Here is a 20,465-nt window from a genome sequence, read left to right as displayed (position 1 = left end):
TCCATTATCCAACAAAACTTTATTTATAATTTATTAGTAAATATTATCTTTGAATATCACGTATTATTGCATCATTATAATTGTATGATTTTTTTTGCTCTTCTCTACTTTGCCACTTCCCGTAAATCAAAATTTTCCTAATCTTTCCTATACCATAATTTATTTTAACGTTAAATTTATACAATTTTCTGATACAAAATCTTTAATTATTTGTGTATAATTGCGATACAAGTATTCCCTTATTTCTTTGTATATTATTATAATGATTTAGCATTGTGTTCATGGTCCTTCTCTTAACTAAATCACAAACACATTTTACTGCCAGACGGACATACAAATGCCGACATTTACAAAACACTGCTTTTTTTATAATAAACCTAAAATGTAACTTCAATGTAGTTTTTGATTATAAAATACTCAAAACTTAATGAATAATTAAAATCAAAATGTTTGCGTTACAACGCAAACATAGGAAGAAATATAGAAAAAAATAATGTGTAGCGCTAATACGCTTCCGTAATATTGTCTGAAACATAAGTTAGCTAATTTATGCATACTTTAATTTTTAATAGACCAAGGAACATAAGTACAAACCTGTTAAATATTTTAAAGATTTCATATCGAATGCATAATGGCACTTTAAACTAAAAATTGATTTTCTCGACAATGAATCCACCAACGGGTAGTTTTAAACGACCATGTGTGGTGAACCCTACATAAATTTTTGTTTTCAAAAGACACCTGTACACAATCTTATACATTGTTATGTTTGATAACTATGATGTACCTGTTTGCACACGATCAAGTATGTTTCTCGTCGTATAAATTGTATATTCGTGAAATGCTCTGAATAATATCTGCAGTCATCAATTCCTTGAACGACAGGTATGGTTTTTTTATATACTTTTGTTTTAATTGAAAAAAAATCATTTGTTTTATGAATATGTTCTTTTTAAAATAATCTATATTTTTTTGTTTGATAAATGAATGGCCATCATAGACACAAATTTCTTGTTTGAAGGAGGAACAAATTGTACTATGTAAAAACACTTTAAACAAAAAATTCTATGAAACTAACATTTAATTTATCGAGATGCTTGATTTCCTGATTATCAACCTATTTGTTACGTTTGGAAGTTTTTTTCAACAAACAATCGGCAATTCCCTCTCCTCTTTTTGTCGACGTGTTCCTTTATTTCTATGTGTCATACTTCATACAGGAGCTATTTAGGAAGAATAAAAAGAAGCAAGCATTGTCCTTTAACCTCACATTCTACTACATAGATTATGTCCTCTTTCTAAAAAAATTAAAGTTTGGTGACTATGTTGAACACACCTATTCCATCAAACTTGAAATAAAGCATACAATAGATACAGTTAAGTCTGCATCATATCTTGATTACATCTACAATTCACTGCGGGTCGCTTGAGAACAAACATTTTCAACACAACACGAGTTCAGCTACCAATTGTGAATTTTCCATTTCTATGTAGCTATATGTCCGCAGCGCCTGCATAAAGATTGTATATATCACAGTTGGTACGATGTTTCTAAGCTTGAGTTCCTATCACGATTTTCTAGATAGAGGGTTGCTGCTAACAATGAAGCACTTCAACATGTTAAACAAAGAGTTTTAAGTTGTTAAGGTCAAGTCATCCTTCGGAAATTTACGGACGCCATCAACAATTGGTTAACTCTAATGGAATTTCTGTTTAACAGGTGAAGACTTATGTTTTCCAATTGTCGTAATTACAATCCCGTCCTCTTTTTCCCAGAATGTGACCGACCGAGATAAACTTATCAGCAAATTTGAGCAACACGATGGGGTGCCACATATTGTGCAGGATCTGCTTATCTTTTTGGAGCACCTGAGACCAACCCCTGTTTTTCGATTTGATTGTATTTTGCCAAATTTTTGGCGAGTTTTCGTTTTTTATTACATATTACTTACCAGGAGGTGATTTATGCAAATTGAATGAGACCAAACAAACTCAATAGGTCTTTGACCAAAGAAATGAATGTTGCTTAACACCTCTTCTACCTCCATGACATATATGTTGTAGTCCCTCAGACAAAGTTCATAACAATATCCGTCTGTTTATGAGCTGCTGGATAGGATAATTAGGTATTAATATCATAATTAATATCTTGACATAAATCTAGAAATTGACAATGAGGTCCAGCTGAGAAAAGATTACGAGAAAAAATCTAATTTAATTGTATTGTTGTAGGATTCTCGGTAGAGCCTGGATATGTGGTTGATATCTTTCAGTTGAAACGACACCCAATTTCTTCCATTTCAAATATTTATTGTTGAAATAGGGTTGCTACTAATACAAAAAAATATTGAAACAAAGTTTACAAATGGTAAGAATAATTTAATTTAATTATTTTATAATAAAGCTTATATTATAAACGATTAATTTGCTTCCTGCACCATGCATTTATGTAATATTTATATTGTAATTGGACAGTGATTTCTAACGTTTGTATCTAGATTAATCAGTGAGATTTATTTAATATTAAAAATTAGCAGTAAGGCTTGGTTTTACCTAATTAGTTATCAATGGTACCAGGATTATAATTTAATAAGCCAGACGCTCGTTTCGTCTTCATAAGACTCATCAGTGACGCTCATATCTTAATAGTTATAAAGCCAAACAAGTACAAAGTTGTAGAGCATTGAGGACCCTAAACGCATAAGAAAAGAATATCCTATTTCAATGTGATCAGTAAAATAGGATACAATTCCTGTAAATCTTTGCAGAAAATAATTTTCTTTGACGGTACAGTATATAAGTCAGATAATGCATATTTTAAGGTTTTTCCTGTCGTACAACAAATCCGCATTCTTTCATTTGATCAATCTTTTTGGTAAGTTTTGTATTGCAGTAATCTTGATCAGAAGAATTTATGTGTATTGCAGTCATAGTTATATAACATAGAAATAAGAAGATATGGTATTGTTGTAAATGAATGGATGTAAGAAACAATACGTTACCGTATGGTCTTCGCTGAAGTGAAAAACCCATACTGTATACTAAGCAATAAGACCACGCCCATACATTTTTTTTTAATTTTTTCTGAATCTTGCTACAGAATATTAATATGCTCTTCGCGCTTTTGGGTATGTTTTGTATAGCATAAAAATCAAATCAAATTAAAAAGAAGTTTTTAAATTTTTTACCATGGTGTTGTCTGTGTTATAATGGACTTATATTTTAAATTTTTTTCATTCGAGCGTCACTGATGAGTGTTTTGTATACGAAACGCGCGTTTGCCATACAAAAACGTCTAAAATGTAATACAAAAATAAGGAGATGTGGAATGATTGTCAACGACACAATTATCCACCAAAGTTCAAAAGAAGTGGTTGTAAGCAATTATAGGCAACCGTATAGTCTTCAACAATGAGAAAAACCCATACCGTATAGTCGGCTATAAAAGGCCTCGACATGAAAATATGAAACCATTCAATTGAGAAAACTAACGGCCTAATTTATAACAAAACAATTTACGAAAAATAAGTTGACTGAAACGAACCAACGACAACCACTGAATTACAGGTTCCTGACTTGAGACAGGTACATAAAGAATTTGGTGGGGTTAAACATGCCTGAATGCACCAACCCTTCCCTAACCAGGGGCAGTGGTGTAACAATACAACATAAGAGCAAACTATAAAAATCTGTTGAAAGGGGCTTACCTCATCAGACGGATATAAAGCAGGAAAAAACATTTAAAAAAATCTGGTATCTATGATGAGTTTAAATGGTGTCTTCTTCTCTTTTTTATAGAGTTGTACTAATGGTTATAGCCAGTTTCCCTCTTTTAAAGCTATCACTTGCAGTAACTAATTTCAAAAGTTCCTCATCTTCACATCAACATCACAGAGCTATAAATGGGCATTTGTCATAACATATTTTGAGAAAATATATAAAATCAGGAAATCATGAAATCGTGCAAAAACTAACATCCTCATATTCTACATGAAGTTTATAAGCTTTTGTATGAAGATGCAAATAATGGTGAAATTAGTTTGGCGTCTCACGTCAAACACTTGTTATGTAACTTTAGATTTTCGAGGTCTGGATTTTACAAGGTTCTGGTACATTATAATTTGTGTTAAAACACGTATTGTAGACTAATTTTTACAAAGGTAGACTGCAGCAGAATGTATAGATAAATGTAACAAACTATGTATTTATAGACGATACATGTATGAATTAGTATTTTATATTGAAAAAATACTTAGATTTACACTGTAATGTATCTATGTTTACTAATTGGGAAGCGAAACACTCTAATAAATTGTTGAATCTGGTAGTTATCACAATATACAAAGAGATATAATAATTTTTATATGTTGCAATATGAATGTTTAAGAGGACAAATTATATTTTGTTTTATTTCGTCAAGCATTACGAATACAAATATTACCCTAATTATTACCATGTATTACTATCATGGCGAAATCGGTACACGTTATTTAAGAAGTTAATTTATATCAAGTTCTTTGTAATTCTCTGACAGTAAAACTATTCAATTATTGAAAAGCAGTATGCAAAATTCGCTTACGTATAGTGTCATTTTGTTATTTTAAATATTCTGTTACAAATGTTTTCTGCTGTCCGCTTTTTTTTCATGTATATTGGGTATATCCTTGTTTGACATAGCAAGTATAGCAACATGAACGTTAACCAAACAACAATCAATCAAATAAAGTATTCTTTCATTTATTGAATTGTAATATTGATAGGCAATTCATTAAATCTTTGTCAGTGAAAATATTAATTGGTATATGTAATCCCATTTCAAACATAAATAATGTAAACTGTTATAAAAAGCTTCTATTATTTCGTTAAGAGCGCATGTTTACTTCTATTTACTATGATCATTACCTTTTAAATACATTATAAATGTTTCTATGATTGATGGATAAATAATTCAACTTATTTTTTTTACCAACAATTCAAAATGAAGCTATTTTTTCATACCATTGTATCGAATGAAAATAACAATTTACTACAGGGTTCAAAGTTAGGCTCACACTACAGAACTTATTAAGAATTTAGTGGAAAAAATGTAAAAATATAATGGATACATATATATAGTGAATTTTAGATAAGCTATGTTGTATTGATAGATCTCTATATATTTGTTTTTTAGAAGGTGTTGTCAAGAAAAAAAAATGTTACCTTATAAAAGTTACGTTGGTAAGTATTATTCAATTGCTTTTCAAAATATAGATATAGGCAATAGAAGTTTACTGATGTTAACATTTTCGAGGACCTGCCATGTGCTACAGAGGGAGACAGACTGGGTGCACTGACAGGTTGAGTGTCTCCTACTATGTATGCATTACCCTCCATGAGAATTCACACTTACTCAACATGTTACATTTAGGAATAGGATGCAACCGGTGAAATTACTTATAAGACAACATTTATGGTATCTTAAAAGATCTTAGACTGTGAAAACATGTCACTAGTAATTTTAGATACATACACATACATGTATATACTTTTCATTAATATAGATATGTAATGAAATAGTACAAAACCAACAACAACATTCAGTTTAAGGTACCATCTTTCATAGTGTTGTATTAATAATGCGACAGTCTCCGTAAGCCGCGCTTTCGGGGTACGACAATTCGTTTCTACATATTCATTTAAAACTAGCATTAGGGTAATAGTTGTTAAGACTTACTGAAAAATATAGTCGTTTCTACACAGCTGATAACACTTAAGATGTGTGTTGCCTTAAATAAAACATGTTTGTCAAAGTGTTTAGAACGCATAACCTAACTAGTTTTATCACTTTAGAATAAAATTAAGAAATTGGCAGAGCATAATTGAAGTTCATACTCGGCTTTAATATTTTTCCTTGGTAAACCTCCGAGAAATACCGCAAGATTGATTTATAACTTGCATAGAATCCAAAATATTTCTTACTTTCAAGAAATTATGTCATGTTTTTTTTTAAAGATAAATTCCCTTTAAGTTACTGTGCGTTACTGCTTGTCTGTAGTTATGTTTAAATAGAGCTTTGGATATTTGCATTTTCAACACATGCCAACAACTCAAAAAAAAAGTAAAAACACAAAAATACTGAACTCCGAGGAAAATTCAAAAAAGAAAGTCCCTAATCAAAGGGAAAAATCAAAAGCTCAAACACATCGAACGAATGGATAACAACTGTCATATTCCTGACTTGGTACAGGCATTTTCTTATGTAGGAAATGGTGGATTGTACCTGGTTTTAAAGCTAGCTAAAAACACTGTGCGGGACAAATTTGCCATTCCAGAATTGGCAAATCTGACTTTGTTGTTTTACAAGATATCAAACATATTTTTTTGCCAAGTGATAGATAATTAAAAAAAATTAATTTCCCCATATGTCCCAACATGTCACTGTTGTCACTGTTGTCACTAAAGCTGATTAAAAGTACATTTCCCATAGGAAATTTAAAAATTTCCATGGGAATATAAGACGTTCCCATAGGAAAATTTAAAGTTCCCATCGGAAAAAGTACTTTTCCAATGGGAATTTTAAAGTTCCCATCGGAACTTCAATTTCCCATGGGAACATTAGTAAATAGTTTCTTCCCATGGGAAATTTTTAATTTCCCAAGGGAATTTTTGTTCCCAAGGGAACAATTTTTTCTTCCCATGGGAACATCTTTTCCATTGGGAACATTTATTCTTCCCATGGGAACATTTGTTCTTCCCATGGGAACTCTTATTTCTCTCATGGGAACATCTATTTTTCCTTTGTTATTTTTTTCGGAATTTGTAAAAGAGCTATGAAATATCGCAATGAGCTGACAGTTACTAATAACCAGGAGCAGTTTAAAAAAAATCATTTGATCAAAAAAAATATGTAATTTCAATAAATTAAATGTATTTCTTTCATACTTTTACATTCAAAAGTCTTTTATTATCATTAAATGATTGATAGAAACACATTGATTGTATTGTATCGTTGTTTATTGATTAGTTACTATATAACGTCCAGCGGCTGAATTTATGAAGATGACATTGTAATTATTTAGAGTAATAATTATTAATATACTTATTCTTTTTCATCTACGTAACTCGATATGCGTGTTTTTCGCCACTAGAAAGATGTGCATTGATTTTTTAAAGCTTATTTCATTCATTCGGTCAAATTTCCTAATTCAATTTGTTACTCGTCTACAAAAAAAAATCTTTTGTTTTGTTTCATTTTTCATTGAAAATCTTGTCACATTTGTCTTTTATGATCTCTCAGGTTAATATCAAAGATAATCCCGAGTTTTGCATTTACGAAGACGGATGAGGATTAAATACTTTATGGTATTATATACACTTGTATTTTACCCGTAGGCTGTCTTCCTGTTATTTACAGTTTAAAGGAATACGAATACTTTGTTTCTCATAAAACTACAATCACATAGTTATAGAGAACATACATAAATATAACTATAAGGTACAATTATTACTTGTATGTGTAAACGATACAATTAAAATAACTTGGAGGACTGACTTTCACATTCATAACTTTGATAACTTTACATAGTTTTTCTAATATTACAGTATTTGATGAGTTAAACAGTTGATTAAATTTATAGATATTAGGGTTTGAACACCAGTAGTTCGGTAAACATTTCTTTCTTTCTAGTTAAATGTTCCACAATTCATAATGTAGTTGTACTCGTCACCAATGTCGTTTGAGTCACAATGACGGCATATTGTGTCTTCTCTAGGTAAACCCTGCCACCTTCCAGACTCAATCGGCAAGTGGTGACTACTACATCTATATTTGCATAATGTATAAGTGAATTTATGAGGTAAAAATGAAAAGTATTTTTCAAATTGTAAATTATTGCTAAAAATACGATAGCATAAAGTTGTAGGCGATTCTGTAACAAAAGCAAAGCATTGTTGTTGAAACTGGTCTTCGGGTGTTTGCTCAATACATTTTGACACCCATTTATCAGCAAACTGTCCATTCCATATATTGGACATACCACAATTATCTAAAATTTTTTATATATAATATCCTCTAAGAATCTATTCCGTTATCATGATAATATAAAAACACAAGTTTGTATAATTCAATACAAATTAACTTTCTTTTCCATTAAGAAGTCTACTCCAAAAATTTATCATTCGGAACTTTACAGACACAGTAATGGGGCATCTGCCAAGCTCTGCGTACACTATGATATTTTGAGTATACTGTTTTAAATGTAAGGAGCATTGTCGTCTTTTGCATCTAGACCAAACAATTTTTTTTTGCGATTGCATACAAGTAAAAGAACTATTTGATTTTTTAACTTAAGATAATTGCCGGTGATTTTTGTACGAATAGAGAACAATTCGAATTTGTTTTAATTTGCAAATTTTATTAAATTTGTTTTTTTTCACTCACTAGATAGGTGATAATGATGTATAAAATTTATTGTAAAATCGCGAAACTTGCATAACGGGCATTTTCTATACTTCTATACTACTTTTAGTTTGAATAAAGAGTCTAAACTTTTTCAAATATTGAATACGAAACCAAATCTCTGTAACCTTATCCATGTTTGATTTATGTTTCTGAAAGCGGTTGATTTTGGGTATTAGTTTAAGGAAGGCGTGGTTTTTGGTAACTTTCCTCCAATCAACAGGCCTATTCGACAAACCTGTGTTTGCTGACCCGTGAAAAACCGGCTATGACATTTTAACGGCACGTGCCTTACATCGGAATATGTCGTGCGTGACCAATGTTTACCGTAATATTTGGTTACAAGACAAATCTGCGTGCCAGATTATTTTCAGCAGTGCCCCCGAGATACGGTCTTAAAGTGTTAAAGAAAAACAAACCTTTAATAGAACTATAATGTGTTTCGAAAATAAAATTAAGTGTCATATAATTTGAATGAGGCAATTAGCGTATCTCGATCTCTTTCGATAAAACAGTAATGCATTAATGTTACATCGTTGATTTTTAATATTTAGAAGTGATATGTGACTGTTATACACAGATACTTATAATCAGAGACATCTTACGCATTTTGGTTTAGGTTTACTATAAACACACTATAAATCTTTCTTTGAAATATCAACCATTTTTGGGCAGACTTGCTTAATAAGTTTTTTTATTCGTAAAAATTAGCTTACGTTACTTTTCATTTGAATGCTTCAAAATACTATAGCCTATATTGTTGTTAAATGTTTTAGGGACAGTGACCCTATATTGTTGTTAAATGTTTTAGGGACAGTGACCCCCCCCCCCCCCCCTCAAAGTAAAATAATTGTATATTTCATTTAAATTATTGTTTTAAAACGTAATATCCTTTGAGATCAGCCAAACCCAAATTCAACAGCAAGGAGTGTTTCCATAGATCGCACAAGGTATTCATATTGATTAATCAAAATAAAAAAAAAAAAGTTCTTCGCTATATTTCAAGAAACTTTTTGTTATTTTTTACTCTAATAAAGGCCGGCCAGGAAAAAAATCTGCATTATTCTCATGACATTGAAAGTTTAAAATTATTTGTGTAATTTATTTTTTCATTTTTTTTTTTTTTACATTTCGTTTATTTCATCTTTCTTTCAAAGTTCCTTTCGCCGGGTTTACGATCTTTTTAAAGTGTTAAATAAGTAATAGTAAATTTATTTCCATAATATATATACATATATATGAATTCCTAAACAACACTTGGAAAAAAATTTTGAATAATGAATTTGTCACCATTTCGCTTTTTTCGTCTGCCCAACTTATTTTGGTCATGAGTATGCATGAAATACTTGTCACTGAACGTGTAACACACGGCAAATATCCATCAATCCATGTGTGATTACGACACCTCTGTTACATACCCGTTATTTTGTCACATGCTTGGTACTATTCTTTGAACAAATTTCGCGTTGAAAGCCGATTTTGTCCTACTTTTAAATTGTTCTTGTCTAGTAATACATTTCTTGAACATGTTGAACAGGTTTAAATGTAAAACTAAATCCTATGAAATTAATTTGGTGCATTGGTTCTCTGAAACGCAATTTTGTAAATTTGAGCGTAATAACCCTATCATGTAGTAGTGGTTTCGGTTTGTATAAACATATAACAAAAGCCTGTGTTGGTATAGTCAGTTATTGTTTCATTTTACGTATTTTACAATTAGTGACATCAAATAAGATTTTATTCACATGTTTGTTTCCTTCTGAAAAGAGTGTGTTTGTTTTTATATATATGAGGTGTTATAACTGATCCCTCAATATATCTAAATGCCTGTATGGTATACTTAGTCATATGTTTTTTGTTTGTTTGTTTGATTGGAGTAAATTCAAAATAATATTTCGAATAATATTTTTTTTTCATGCAAACCGAAGGATTTTAGAATCTGTAGTATCAATGTCTCGTTGTCATATCTCTGTCGACGATAGGTTAATGTCTGCATGTTGTACTAAGCCATACGTTACTATTCGTCTCTGGGATGTAAAGTTTGTGAACGAAATTTAAATATGAATTTGATATGCAAACTGAAGGATTTAAAATTTAAACGATTTATGTAAATAAAAATTATGAATACGGAGCGGGGGTATAACACGAAGTCAGCCAGACTACCCGAATTATAAATCATAACCTCCGTACTTGTATGATAATTTGATCCAAAATTTAGCCTGTCAGATTAAAAAAAACAACGCTTTGGTTTAGGACTACAATTGAAAAGTAGCGTTTGCAAACAATACGCGCAAAATACTAGTAGTAGGATGTATGTTCCTGAGCGTATAATGTTCAAAGATAGGGTTGTTAAGTACTCTTGAACTCAGTAAGGTTACCGGTATGGTTGCCATGCACCTTCCTGCTATAACAGATACGATCGACGTACACTACAGAGGAATTACGGTTTCAGTTGTTCTGGTACACACATAAATTAATTGGGCTAAATTGGTCTCTGCTGCATAGTTTATTTCATTGGTAATCATAGCCCACATCTTTTTATCCAAGAAAAGTGGTCAATCTTGAATATTCTGTAATACATGTAACTTTATGAAGCTTTATTCACATCATTGTTATCTTTTCTTCTTTTACACAAATGAATGTCAGGGATTCGGGATATGGCAGTTATATATATATATTCTCAGTTTATGTTAAACTCGAAGCATTATCGAACTATGTTAGCTCATTGGGCTTTGATCTTAAAATTCCCTTTGTATTAAATACCTAAATGAGATAACATAGAAATAACTTGAAGTGTATACATGTTTTGGTATTAATACTGATTCACTCATAGGGTCTTTGAATCAGAAATAAACACATTTATTCTAAAACCAGTTGTTGGCATGATACGGGTTATGTTCTTCTCATATATTTTATGATGGTATGATACATAACCCCTAACGGGAGGGATTGTACTTGATTTTCATATGATGAAGACATAATCTTTCAATCAGTTTAATTGAGGTCTGGAGCTGGCATGTCAGTAACTGCTAGTAGTCCTTTGTTCATTTATGTATCATTGTCATTTTGCTTGGATTCATTTGTTACCTATTCTGACATCGGACTCGGACTTCTTTTAAACTGAGTTTTACTGTACGTATTGCTATGTGTTTCTTTTTCTACATTGACTAGAGGTATAGGGGGAGGGTTGAGATCTCACAAAACATGTTTAACCCCGCCGCATTTTGCGCCTGTCCCAAGTCAGGAGCCTCTGGCCTTTGTTAGTCTTGTATGTTCTTTAATTTTAGTTCATTTATATGTTTTGGAGTTTAGTGTGACGTCCATTTTCACTGTAATAGTACACAATTTTATTTAGGGGCCAGCTGAGGACCACCTCCGGGTGCGGGATTTCCCGCTGCATTGAAGACCCATTGGTGGCCTTTGGCTGTTGTCTGCTCTTTGGTCGGGTTTTTGTCTCTTTGACATATTCCCCATTTCCATTCTCAATGTTATGTACATGTAAAAAAAAAAAAGAAACCAACGGCAATATTTGACGAAGACGAAATTGATGATGGAATTTTAACGTCCAGTGACATATATTACAATGCATGTCGAAACAGAACTTGAAACTGACAATAGGTATTTATAGAACCGTCGCTTTTCCAAAGTATTCCCGCTTAGTTGGAATTTCACGTACTATTTCACAAGGTTTGCATTATAGTTATACATGTACAATATATTAACTAACAATTGTGATGACGAATTTCTTAGAGCTTATTTCCTTATGCATGTAGAGCAAGACTTTGGTTAGCTTGCTTGCTTTGTTTGCATATTGTACAATTGTAATTGAGATAACGTCTAATCAAATTTTAATATAATATATACAGGTTTAATTATGCCTATTTATATTGTTTGATGATGTCAATCTTAATTACAAAGCTTTAGTAAACGTTTATACAAACAAAGCAAGCAAGACAAACAAAGTTTTACTCTACAAGCATTAGGGAATTAGCTCTTAACTGTTATAGAACGTTCTTATTGAAATATAAATATGTGATTTTTCTTTATTCATAACTTCGACAAAGCAAAGCAAATTAGATATAGATTTGGACTGATATGCATAAAAACCACTAAAGTTACGATATCCAATCGTATAGTTTTAATTTATCGTAGAACATGTAGAAAAATCAGTCCGTTTAGAACAAATCTTAACTAAGTATACCTTTATTCATATACGGGCCCTGAATTTAAATCGGATCGTTTCTGGAGGTTTCTCTCTCATTTGTAAAATACATATTTTAAATTGTGACTATCTATAGCTCCGTATCTTTCTATCTGTATAAACCAACGATCGACAAGTGCGTATATGTTTGTGAAATAAATATTCATATCTTGCATCGGAATTAAACATATTTATTCTAAAACCAGTTGTTGGCATGACACGGGTTATGTTCTTCTCATATATTTTATGATGGTATAATACTAAACCCCTAACAGGAGGGATTGTGCCTGATATTCATATGATGAAGACATAATCTTTCAATCAGTTTAATTGAGGTCTGGAGCTGGCATGTCAGTAACTGCTAGTAGTCTGTTGTTATTTATGTATTATTGTCATTTTGTTTATTTTCTTTTGTTTCCTATTCTGACATCGGACTCGGACTTCTCTTAAACTGAGTTTTACTTTGCGTACTGTTGTGCGTTTGTTTTTTCTACATTGGCTAGAGGTATAGGGGGAGGGTTGAGTTCTCAAAAAACACGTTTAACCCCGCCGCATTTTTGCGCCTGTCCCAAGTCAGGAGCCTCTGGCCTTTGTTAGTCTTGTATCATTTTTTAATTTTAGTTTCTTGTGTAGTTTCTAGTTTAGTATGACGTCCATTATCACTGAACTAGTATACTTATTTGTTAAGGAGCCAGCTGAAGGACGCCTCCGTGTGCGGGATTTTCTCGCTGCATTGAAGACCCATTTGTGGCCTTCGGCTGTTGTCTGCTCTATGGTCGGGTTGTTGTCTCTTTGACACATTCCCCATTTCCATTCTCAATTTTATATGTTTTAAAATGTCAATAATTATTGACAAGTAATACAAACATACATTTTTCAAATTTTACCGATGGAAAAAATCTAAATAAATTGTTACTTCCTCAAATCTTTGGTTGGAATTAAATCTCATTCATTACACCAGAAATGTAATTCATAATCAAGTGGTAGTACAAATTGACTACACGTATGCGTTTAGTAATGTATAGTATATCAATGTCGGACTTAAGACACAACAAAAATGTACACATGATGAATATTATACCTGATAATTTTTAAATATAAAGTTTCAAATTACCGGCCGCGTACACTGCTCAGCAGTAATGCGGTGCGTGAAGCTGCATTACGTGTATTATATATAAGAGTTTTAAAGCCCGACAGGAAATCGCTTGAATACCTGGAAGTGTTACCTCACAATACCTCTGTCAATATTTTCTTTGGCCATGCCAGTGACATATAATACAATATACAATGCCCCTTCTATATACAATGTATTATATTTCTCTGGCCATGCTGATGGTCAAGTTAGGGAATTAAATAAAGGTATTATATAAAAGCTAAGACATAATATTTTTTTTATAGTGTATAATAGTCCCAGTTAAAAAAAAGTTATGAACAAATTCGATTATTGAAAACAATTTTGCACAGAACACCGCTAGTTAATTATGGCTTTAAACTACACGTACGAGAGAATCCATAAAAGAAATCGCTCTTAACTAATTCCCGTATATTTACTTGTTTTATAAAGTTAGTAAAAAAAAAAGGTTAAAAATGACAGATCATAGTTATTTAAATAAAATCAGAGACTGTAAACAATTGATATTGTGAATTTGAAATCGATGGGATCGTATCTAGGAGAATAAAATGTTAATATTTATGAATTTGTGCTGTTTTATACAAATTGAACATGATATCAATTTTTAATTGTTTTGCGGAGTTTCCCTTTAACTTTTTAGACTTTTATTGCTGTTTTTTTTGTAGGTTATATTGTGTTATCATGATACTATATTAAATTCATTATTATCCAATGAATAAATAATATTCTCTAAAATGGCATTGATAATTTCTCTTTTCGGTAAATGGACTGTTTTTTGGTGCTAAAACTTCCGACTGTTTTTTGCTAAAAGTCCTATCTATGCGCTGAAATATTCTCCGCTGTTGATAGTGATACATTTTTGGTGAATGAATTGAATATGAATACACATCACTTACATTTGTCAGTGTAAAATAAGTTAAAATCATCACACGGTATTACTTTAACACATGAAACTCCGAACCGGAATATGTACAGAATGTATCAACAAGGAAATTGCATACACATATAGAAAACATAATGAATTGTGCAAGCACAGTACAAGATTACATGTTCTTGAAAAATTGAAATATGCATTATATAGAAATAATCTTGCTTGTATAAACTTAATATTTATCAGACCAATTATGCAATATGCATATGCGTTTCGGGATAATTGTACTCAAACGCGATTCTAATAATTTAGAAAATGTTAAGTTGGAAGCAGGAAGAATAGTAACGGGGTTGCCCGTGTATGTCAGTCGGGAAGCTACATATTTCGAAATAGGCTGGCAATTGCTAGTAGACAGAAGAAAGTCAAGAAAGCTCAATGTGTTATATTCTTTACATAACGAGACTGCCCTTGATTATCTCTGCGATTTAATGCTCCCACTTATTGGTCAAATATCTAATTATGATTTTCGAAATAGTAACAACTACAACATGTATGTATAGTACCCCACCTTATAGACTAGATGTAACCAGAACACCTTTTTTTTCCATCTACTACGATTGAATGGAAGTCTAAACCCCGACATACGGACTTCATGAAATATAAATACAGCCACCCTTCTACTTTAGTTGTGGTGTTAGTAAACTTAATAATTAATATCATTCATGGTTCAGAAATATGAGAAGCTCTTAAAATGCAGATCTGCACCTTGTAAATATTAAACAAAATCCCGCAGTTATAGCCATGCGGTTGGGGATTGTATTCATAATTTTTTCGAGTGCCCATTTCACAATGAAGCAAGAGAAATATTGTTTTTGATTTTGAAAAAGATATGCTATACCAATTGACCTTCGACTGGCTGATCACGGCGACCTTTATACATTTCAGCAAAATAAAGAAATTTTTGATTCTGTTCAATCTCATATCAGACTTACACAAAGATTCAGAACTTCACATACAATTAAAATTTGGAATTCTTACTTTCTCACACTTCACGCCAGTCCGTATTACAACAATATTATATTGGTTTTTTATTTCGTTTTTGTTTATAGTTTGTATTACATGCATTCCTATTTTGTTTTTCGTCATTATCTAATGTATTTTGTGTTTATATTTGTATAGGGAAAGGACGTCATTAATGTTGTTATAACTTGTGTTCAATCCCATTTGCTACTTTTGGAAATAAAATATGTTTAAACAAAAACAAAACAAAACTGAGGTGAACGGAAAAAAGTCACACACACAAACAAAAACACACGTAAAAAGTAACAAACTTGTACATTGGTACATGAACATGTATAAAAAAAAAGTGTTTTTGTTTTGTGGGCCTTGTATTTTGTATAACAAATCAAAATTTGTAGTATTTCTACGTAATGGAAATCTATTTTCCAATAAGTTCAATAATAGAAAAAAGAATATTTTGTTATCACAAAACACACGCACATCTTAATTTTAAAACTTACTTGACATTGCTTCATACTTTATTGGATAATCAGTGTTTTATGGAAGTTGCATGTTGAGTGCAACTTTAGATATGAAACTATATTTATATTTTGTAGAAAACCTGCATACTGCAATATTTTTACATTAATCTTTTATTTTCAACATATTTCAATTTTATTCTGTGAGAAAAACAATCAAAAGGAAAACATGTTCCCGTCTTAAAATATCTGTTCCCATAGGAACAAAAAAGTTCCCATTGGAAAGAAAAATTGTTCCCATGGGAAGATAAACTGCTCCCATCGGAAAAGTTAAATTCCCATGTACTTTTAATCAGCTGTAGTGACGACAGTGACAACAGTGACATGTTGGGACATATGGGAAATATATTTTTATTAATCATTTATCACTTGGCCGAAAATTATTTTTGTTATCTTGTAAAACAACAAAGTCAGATTTGCCAATTCTGGAATGGCACATTTGTCCCGCACAGTGTTTAAACCTCTCACTTGTATGACAGTCGCATCAAATTCCATTATATTGAAAAAAGACAGAACAAAGATATCTAGAAGTCAGCACACGTTTTTCACATAAACTTAAATGTCTACACCGAATGAAAAGCTCAAATCGTATCAGTAATCAACTAATTTGGAAGAAAAATCTACCTATGTTTATTTAACGTTGTATTGGACAAATTGTAAACAAAACTTATTCTTGAAATAAAACTTCGATATAAGAAGGTTTTGTAGAATTAGAAGTAGTTTTTAAGTGTTGTCAATTTCTTTTTTCTTCTCAAGTATGGAACAACAAGGGAGGAACGGGCAAAACAACTTTGGTATTCCAGCTGTCAGCTGAATATGCAAAGCTACACCCGACAGAACAAGTAGTGGTGATAGATATGTGTCCACAGGCAAATGTTTCTACAGCTTTACTTCCAAAAAACTATAATCCTTTTTTTGCACCGCAGCCTGGAGAGCAAACTGTTTCGACAGTATCTCAATTTAAAAATGTTATGATAGGATCGTCGGGAATGACATATGAATCGACAATCTGTGGCTATCTTATGGCGAAGCTAGATAGGCATGATACTGTAAAGGGGACGATTCCGTTCAGTTCATTTCTTCATCATGTTATAAAGTACAACAAATATATTCCAAACAATGTCTTTCTTTTATGTGGTGACCTGTATCTTGAAGTTCTTTCTAAAAGACTGGAACAGGAAAGACAATTACTACCTACAAACTACGATAAACCATGGAAAAGAGTTACCCTTTACATTAAAGACTTCATTGAAGGTCTGATTTCGAATGATCCTTTACATACGTATACTTTTTTCATAGATACGAGCCCTTCTTTTTCAATTTACACAGAAATGGCAATTAGTGCTGCCAAACGTCTAATTGTACCATTCACGGCTGACGATTTTTCTTTGACAGCTTTAAAATCTATGCTTTATCTCGTATATGGATATGAGAGTGAATATAATAGACGACTAGATAGTTTTAAAGAATCACAGTATTTTTGGTTAGCAAAACATCACGAAATAATGTATCCGAAGTTACACCTGTTTGTTAATAATCGAGTAACATTCTATAAAGATAAACCCGCTGTCGCATTTGCAGCAATAGGTGTTGAAGTTGGTCAAATTTTGAAAAATGTTTACACTAACCGTTCTGAAATATTTGAAATGCATGTGCAGTTCGCAGAATATCCTCTAAATCCTGATCCCATTGGACCTTTTAGAAGGAGATATATGATTGACTTACACGACTTTCACACCATGGGAATACTCTCTATACATCTTGGCTGTCCTATTTCACAACTTCTACCCATTGCCTATGATCTGTTTGGTAGAACAGTTTTAAAAGTTCCTGAAAATCATCCTGGTTTAAATTCATACAATAAGGATATTTTTGATATAGTTAAAATGCTATAAGAGATTTTGCGGCAGCATAAGCTAAACAATTATTCATTTATGAATCTGTTGAAAGGGCTTTCGCTTTACAATTGTTAATTTATTAATCTGTTTATGACATGTTCGATCGGTTTAATTCGTTTTTCATTTACTGATTAGAACCCACATCAATTTGGCAAAAAAAAAAAAAAAAAAAAAAGTCCGCAAAATTCTCAACGAAACCTAAATGTGTTTTCCGCCGAATAGAGAAATTCTTTCCGAATCTAGGTTGAACAACTTCACAATGTATTTCTAATATATATAAAAAGATAAACAGCTCTCTCAAAAGATAATAGCCCATTAGAAATTGAACTAATGAAAATTATATTGACATTTGACAAATTATATCTATATTTTCAGCAAAATTTGATGTGTTTTTAGGAATAGTAATAACCCTTAGTACTTCCATCTGATCGTCAGTCCGTCTGCCTGTCCATTTGTCTTGTAAGTGAAAGACCACAAATGTTGATGAAATGTTTCACAGTTGTCGAACACTAGCTACTTGATGATATGATGATCATAAAGGCGTATTAATCAGGCAAAAATAAAAAAAATAAAAAAGATAACTAACGTTATTAACTGAAAATCTTATCGTATTGTGGCGTGGGGATCCCCTTTTTTAGTTGACTCAAATGTAGTGTCAATAGAACATATTTGATGTTCTTCTTTTTGTATGTTCTATAAAGGATTCTCTATTTCGTGAAAGTTTTCTTCAAGTACCCCACCAAGCTTTGAACTACAAAAAGAGGCAAGAGTTTTTTTTGTCATTTCAACTTTTATTGAGAGACAATTGCTTGTTTTGTTTTTCAACAAGCTTTAAGTGGTAGTAAAACTACATAAGTCGAAAACAAAGCGCAATACAATTTTTTAAAAATTACGAATCGGCAAATACATAAGGCAGCAACGCGGGCTATAGTATAGCCTATACCTTTTTACTATTATAGCTGGATTGATTTATATATTGAATCATACGAAACAACCAAGCAAAAAGACCCGCCCCCTTCAGGCCAACAACTAAAATTAGCCATACATTCCACAGCATTGGTTTTGTTCAAAGTCTTCAATTTAACACACAATTAATTAATTTTCACAATGCTAATTAGGAAAAAAAATGTATAGTTGTACCAATGATTTAACCTAAGTATCATGCATCTTTCGAACTGACATAAACTTTGTCAATGAATATGATAAAGACTGTTTTTGTTTTTTTTTGGTTTTTTACTTTTTTATTTCTTACAAATTCATTTTTCATATAACATGTATAAGAATGTTTACCCGTACAAGATATTCATTTATTCAAAACATAAAACACTATCAAAATACTGAAATTTCAAAGAAATGAAACCTTTATATATCATGCTCTTTACCTAAAAAATCTTACTCTTCCGAAGCACCTGAGATGATCCCCAGTTTAGGCGTAGCACACTTTTGAAGTAAACATTACATAAAAATTCAAATAGCTAACCTTTTATGATTGCTTGATATACTTTTGATATATTTTTCATTCAGCAAGAAAGCCAAGGATAATTTTGAGCTCTAACAAAAGAATCGATTTAGGTGAATATAAAAGATATCAGCCAACGTGATTTTGGTAAGTTAGACTTAACAAATGACGACATTGTAACAAGAAACAGACAGACATTGACGGATTTGACAGTGAGGTATATACATTAATAAAAGTGAAAAACACTCATTGACATTCTACTTCACAACAAAAATCCGAAAAAACCTGCTTTCTGGAAAGGAGAGGCGAAATATCCCAAACGGACATTAAAAAGCATAAATGGACGAATAAAATGTTCATGGGCAGGCCGTAAATAAGATAACATTACCAACTATGTCTTTCGAAAAAAAAAACCCCACAAATAATCCATTCAGAGAGGAATCCCAAATAGCTAGGGGAAAACATTGTTAAAGAAGTAAGTTAAACAAGCAGACAACTCGGTAACAATTCAGCGGGAAAAAAAACGTATAGCAGATTCCTCAGTGATAGGCGTCCTGCAACGACACCAACTGATGAAGCGCATGAACGTTATCTCTATATTCAAAAACCGAAAGAACAGTACTTTTAAGTCAATTTAAATACAAAATAAATGCAGTTAATTAATAAAAATTGAAAACATCTCTACATGTAGTTTGCTGTTCTTTCAATTATTTGTTGTTTTGTGTTGTTAAATCAAATCTAGATTCTCTTGGTAAAAAATATCATGTATGTGTAAAAATGTATAGATGAAAATAACATGAATCTGGAGATGAAATATTTTTGTCAATGAGATAACTATTCGGACGAGACTAAGTGAGGTTGATAAAAGCAACGTTATATCATCGTTTGTCTTTTTACATATATCAAAACCAATGCCGTGTGGTAAGCTA

General features: G+C 31.6%; 1 protein-coding gene across 1 annotated transcript; it reads left to right on the top strand.

The window, feature by feature from the left end:
* Positions 1 to 5,181: 5,181 nt before the first annotated feature.
* On the top strand, positions 5,182 to 18,880 carry LOC127716229 (uncharacterized). Its single transcript, XM_052222338.1, has 2 exons — positions 5,182 to 5,217; positions 16,936 to 18,880. The coding sequence occupies exons 1-2, from the start codon at positions 5,193 to 5,195 to the stop codon at positions 18,072 to 18,074; spliced, it is 1,164 nt and encodes a 387-aa protein (XP_052078298.1). The 5' UTR covers positions 5,182 to 5,192; the 3' UTR covers positions 18,075 to 18,880.
* The last annotated feature ends 1,585 nt before the right edge of the window (positions 18,881 to 20,465 follow it).

This window comes from Mytilus californianus, unplaced genomic scaffold (genome assembly GCF_021869535.1).
Source record: "Mytilus californianus isolate M0D057914Y unplaced genomic scaffold, xbMytCali1.0.p SCAF_9, whole genome shotgun sequence".
In the NCBI taxonomy this organism is placed as follows: domain Eukaryota; kingdom Metazoa; phylum Mollusca; class Bivalvia; order Mytilida; family Mytilidae; genus Mytilus; species Mytilus californianus.
The sequence above is the reverse complement of the archived record's forward strand: the minus strand, read 5'-3'. Positions and strand labels throughout refer to the sequence as shown.

Bases quoted from the DNA above. Each gene is read 5' to 3' on its own strand.
- LOC127716229 (XM_052222338.1), top strand. From the start codon at position 5,193: ATGTTACCTTATAAAAGTTACGTTG. The intron at 5,218-16,935 runs GTAAGTATTATT...TTTCTTCTCAAG, and splicing joins ACCTTATAAAAGTTACGTTG to TATGGAACAACAAGGGAGGA.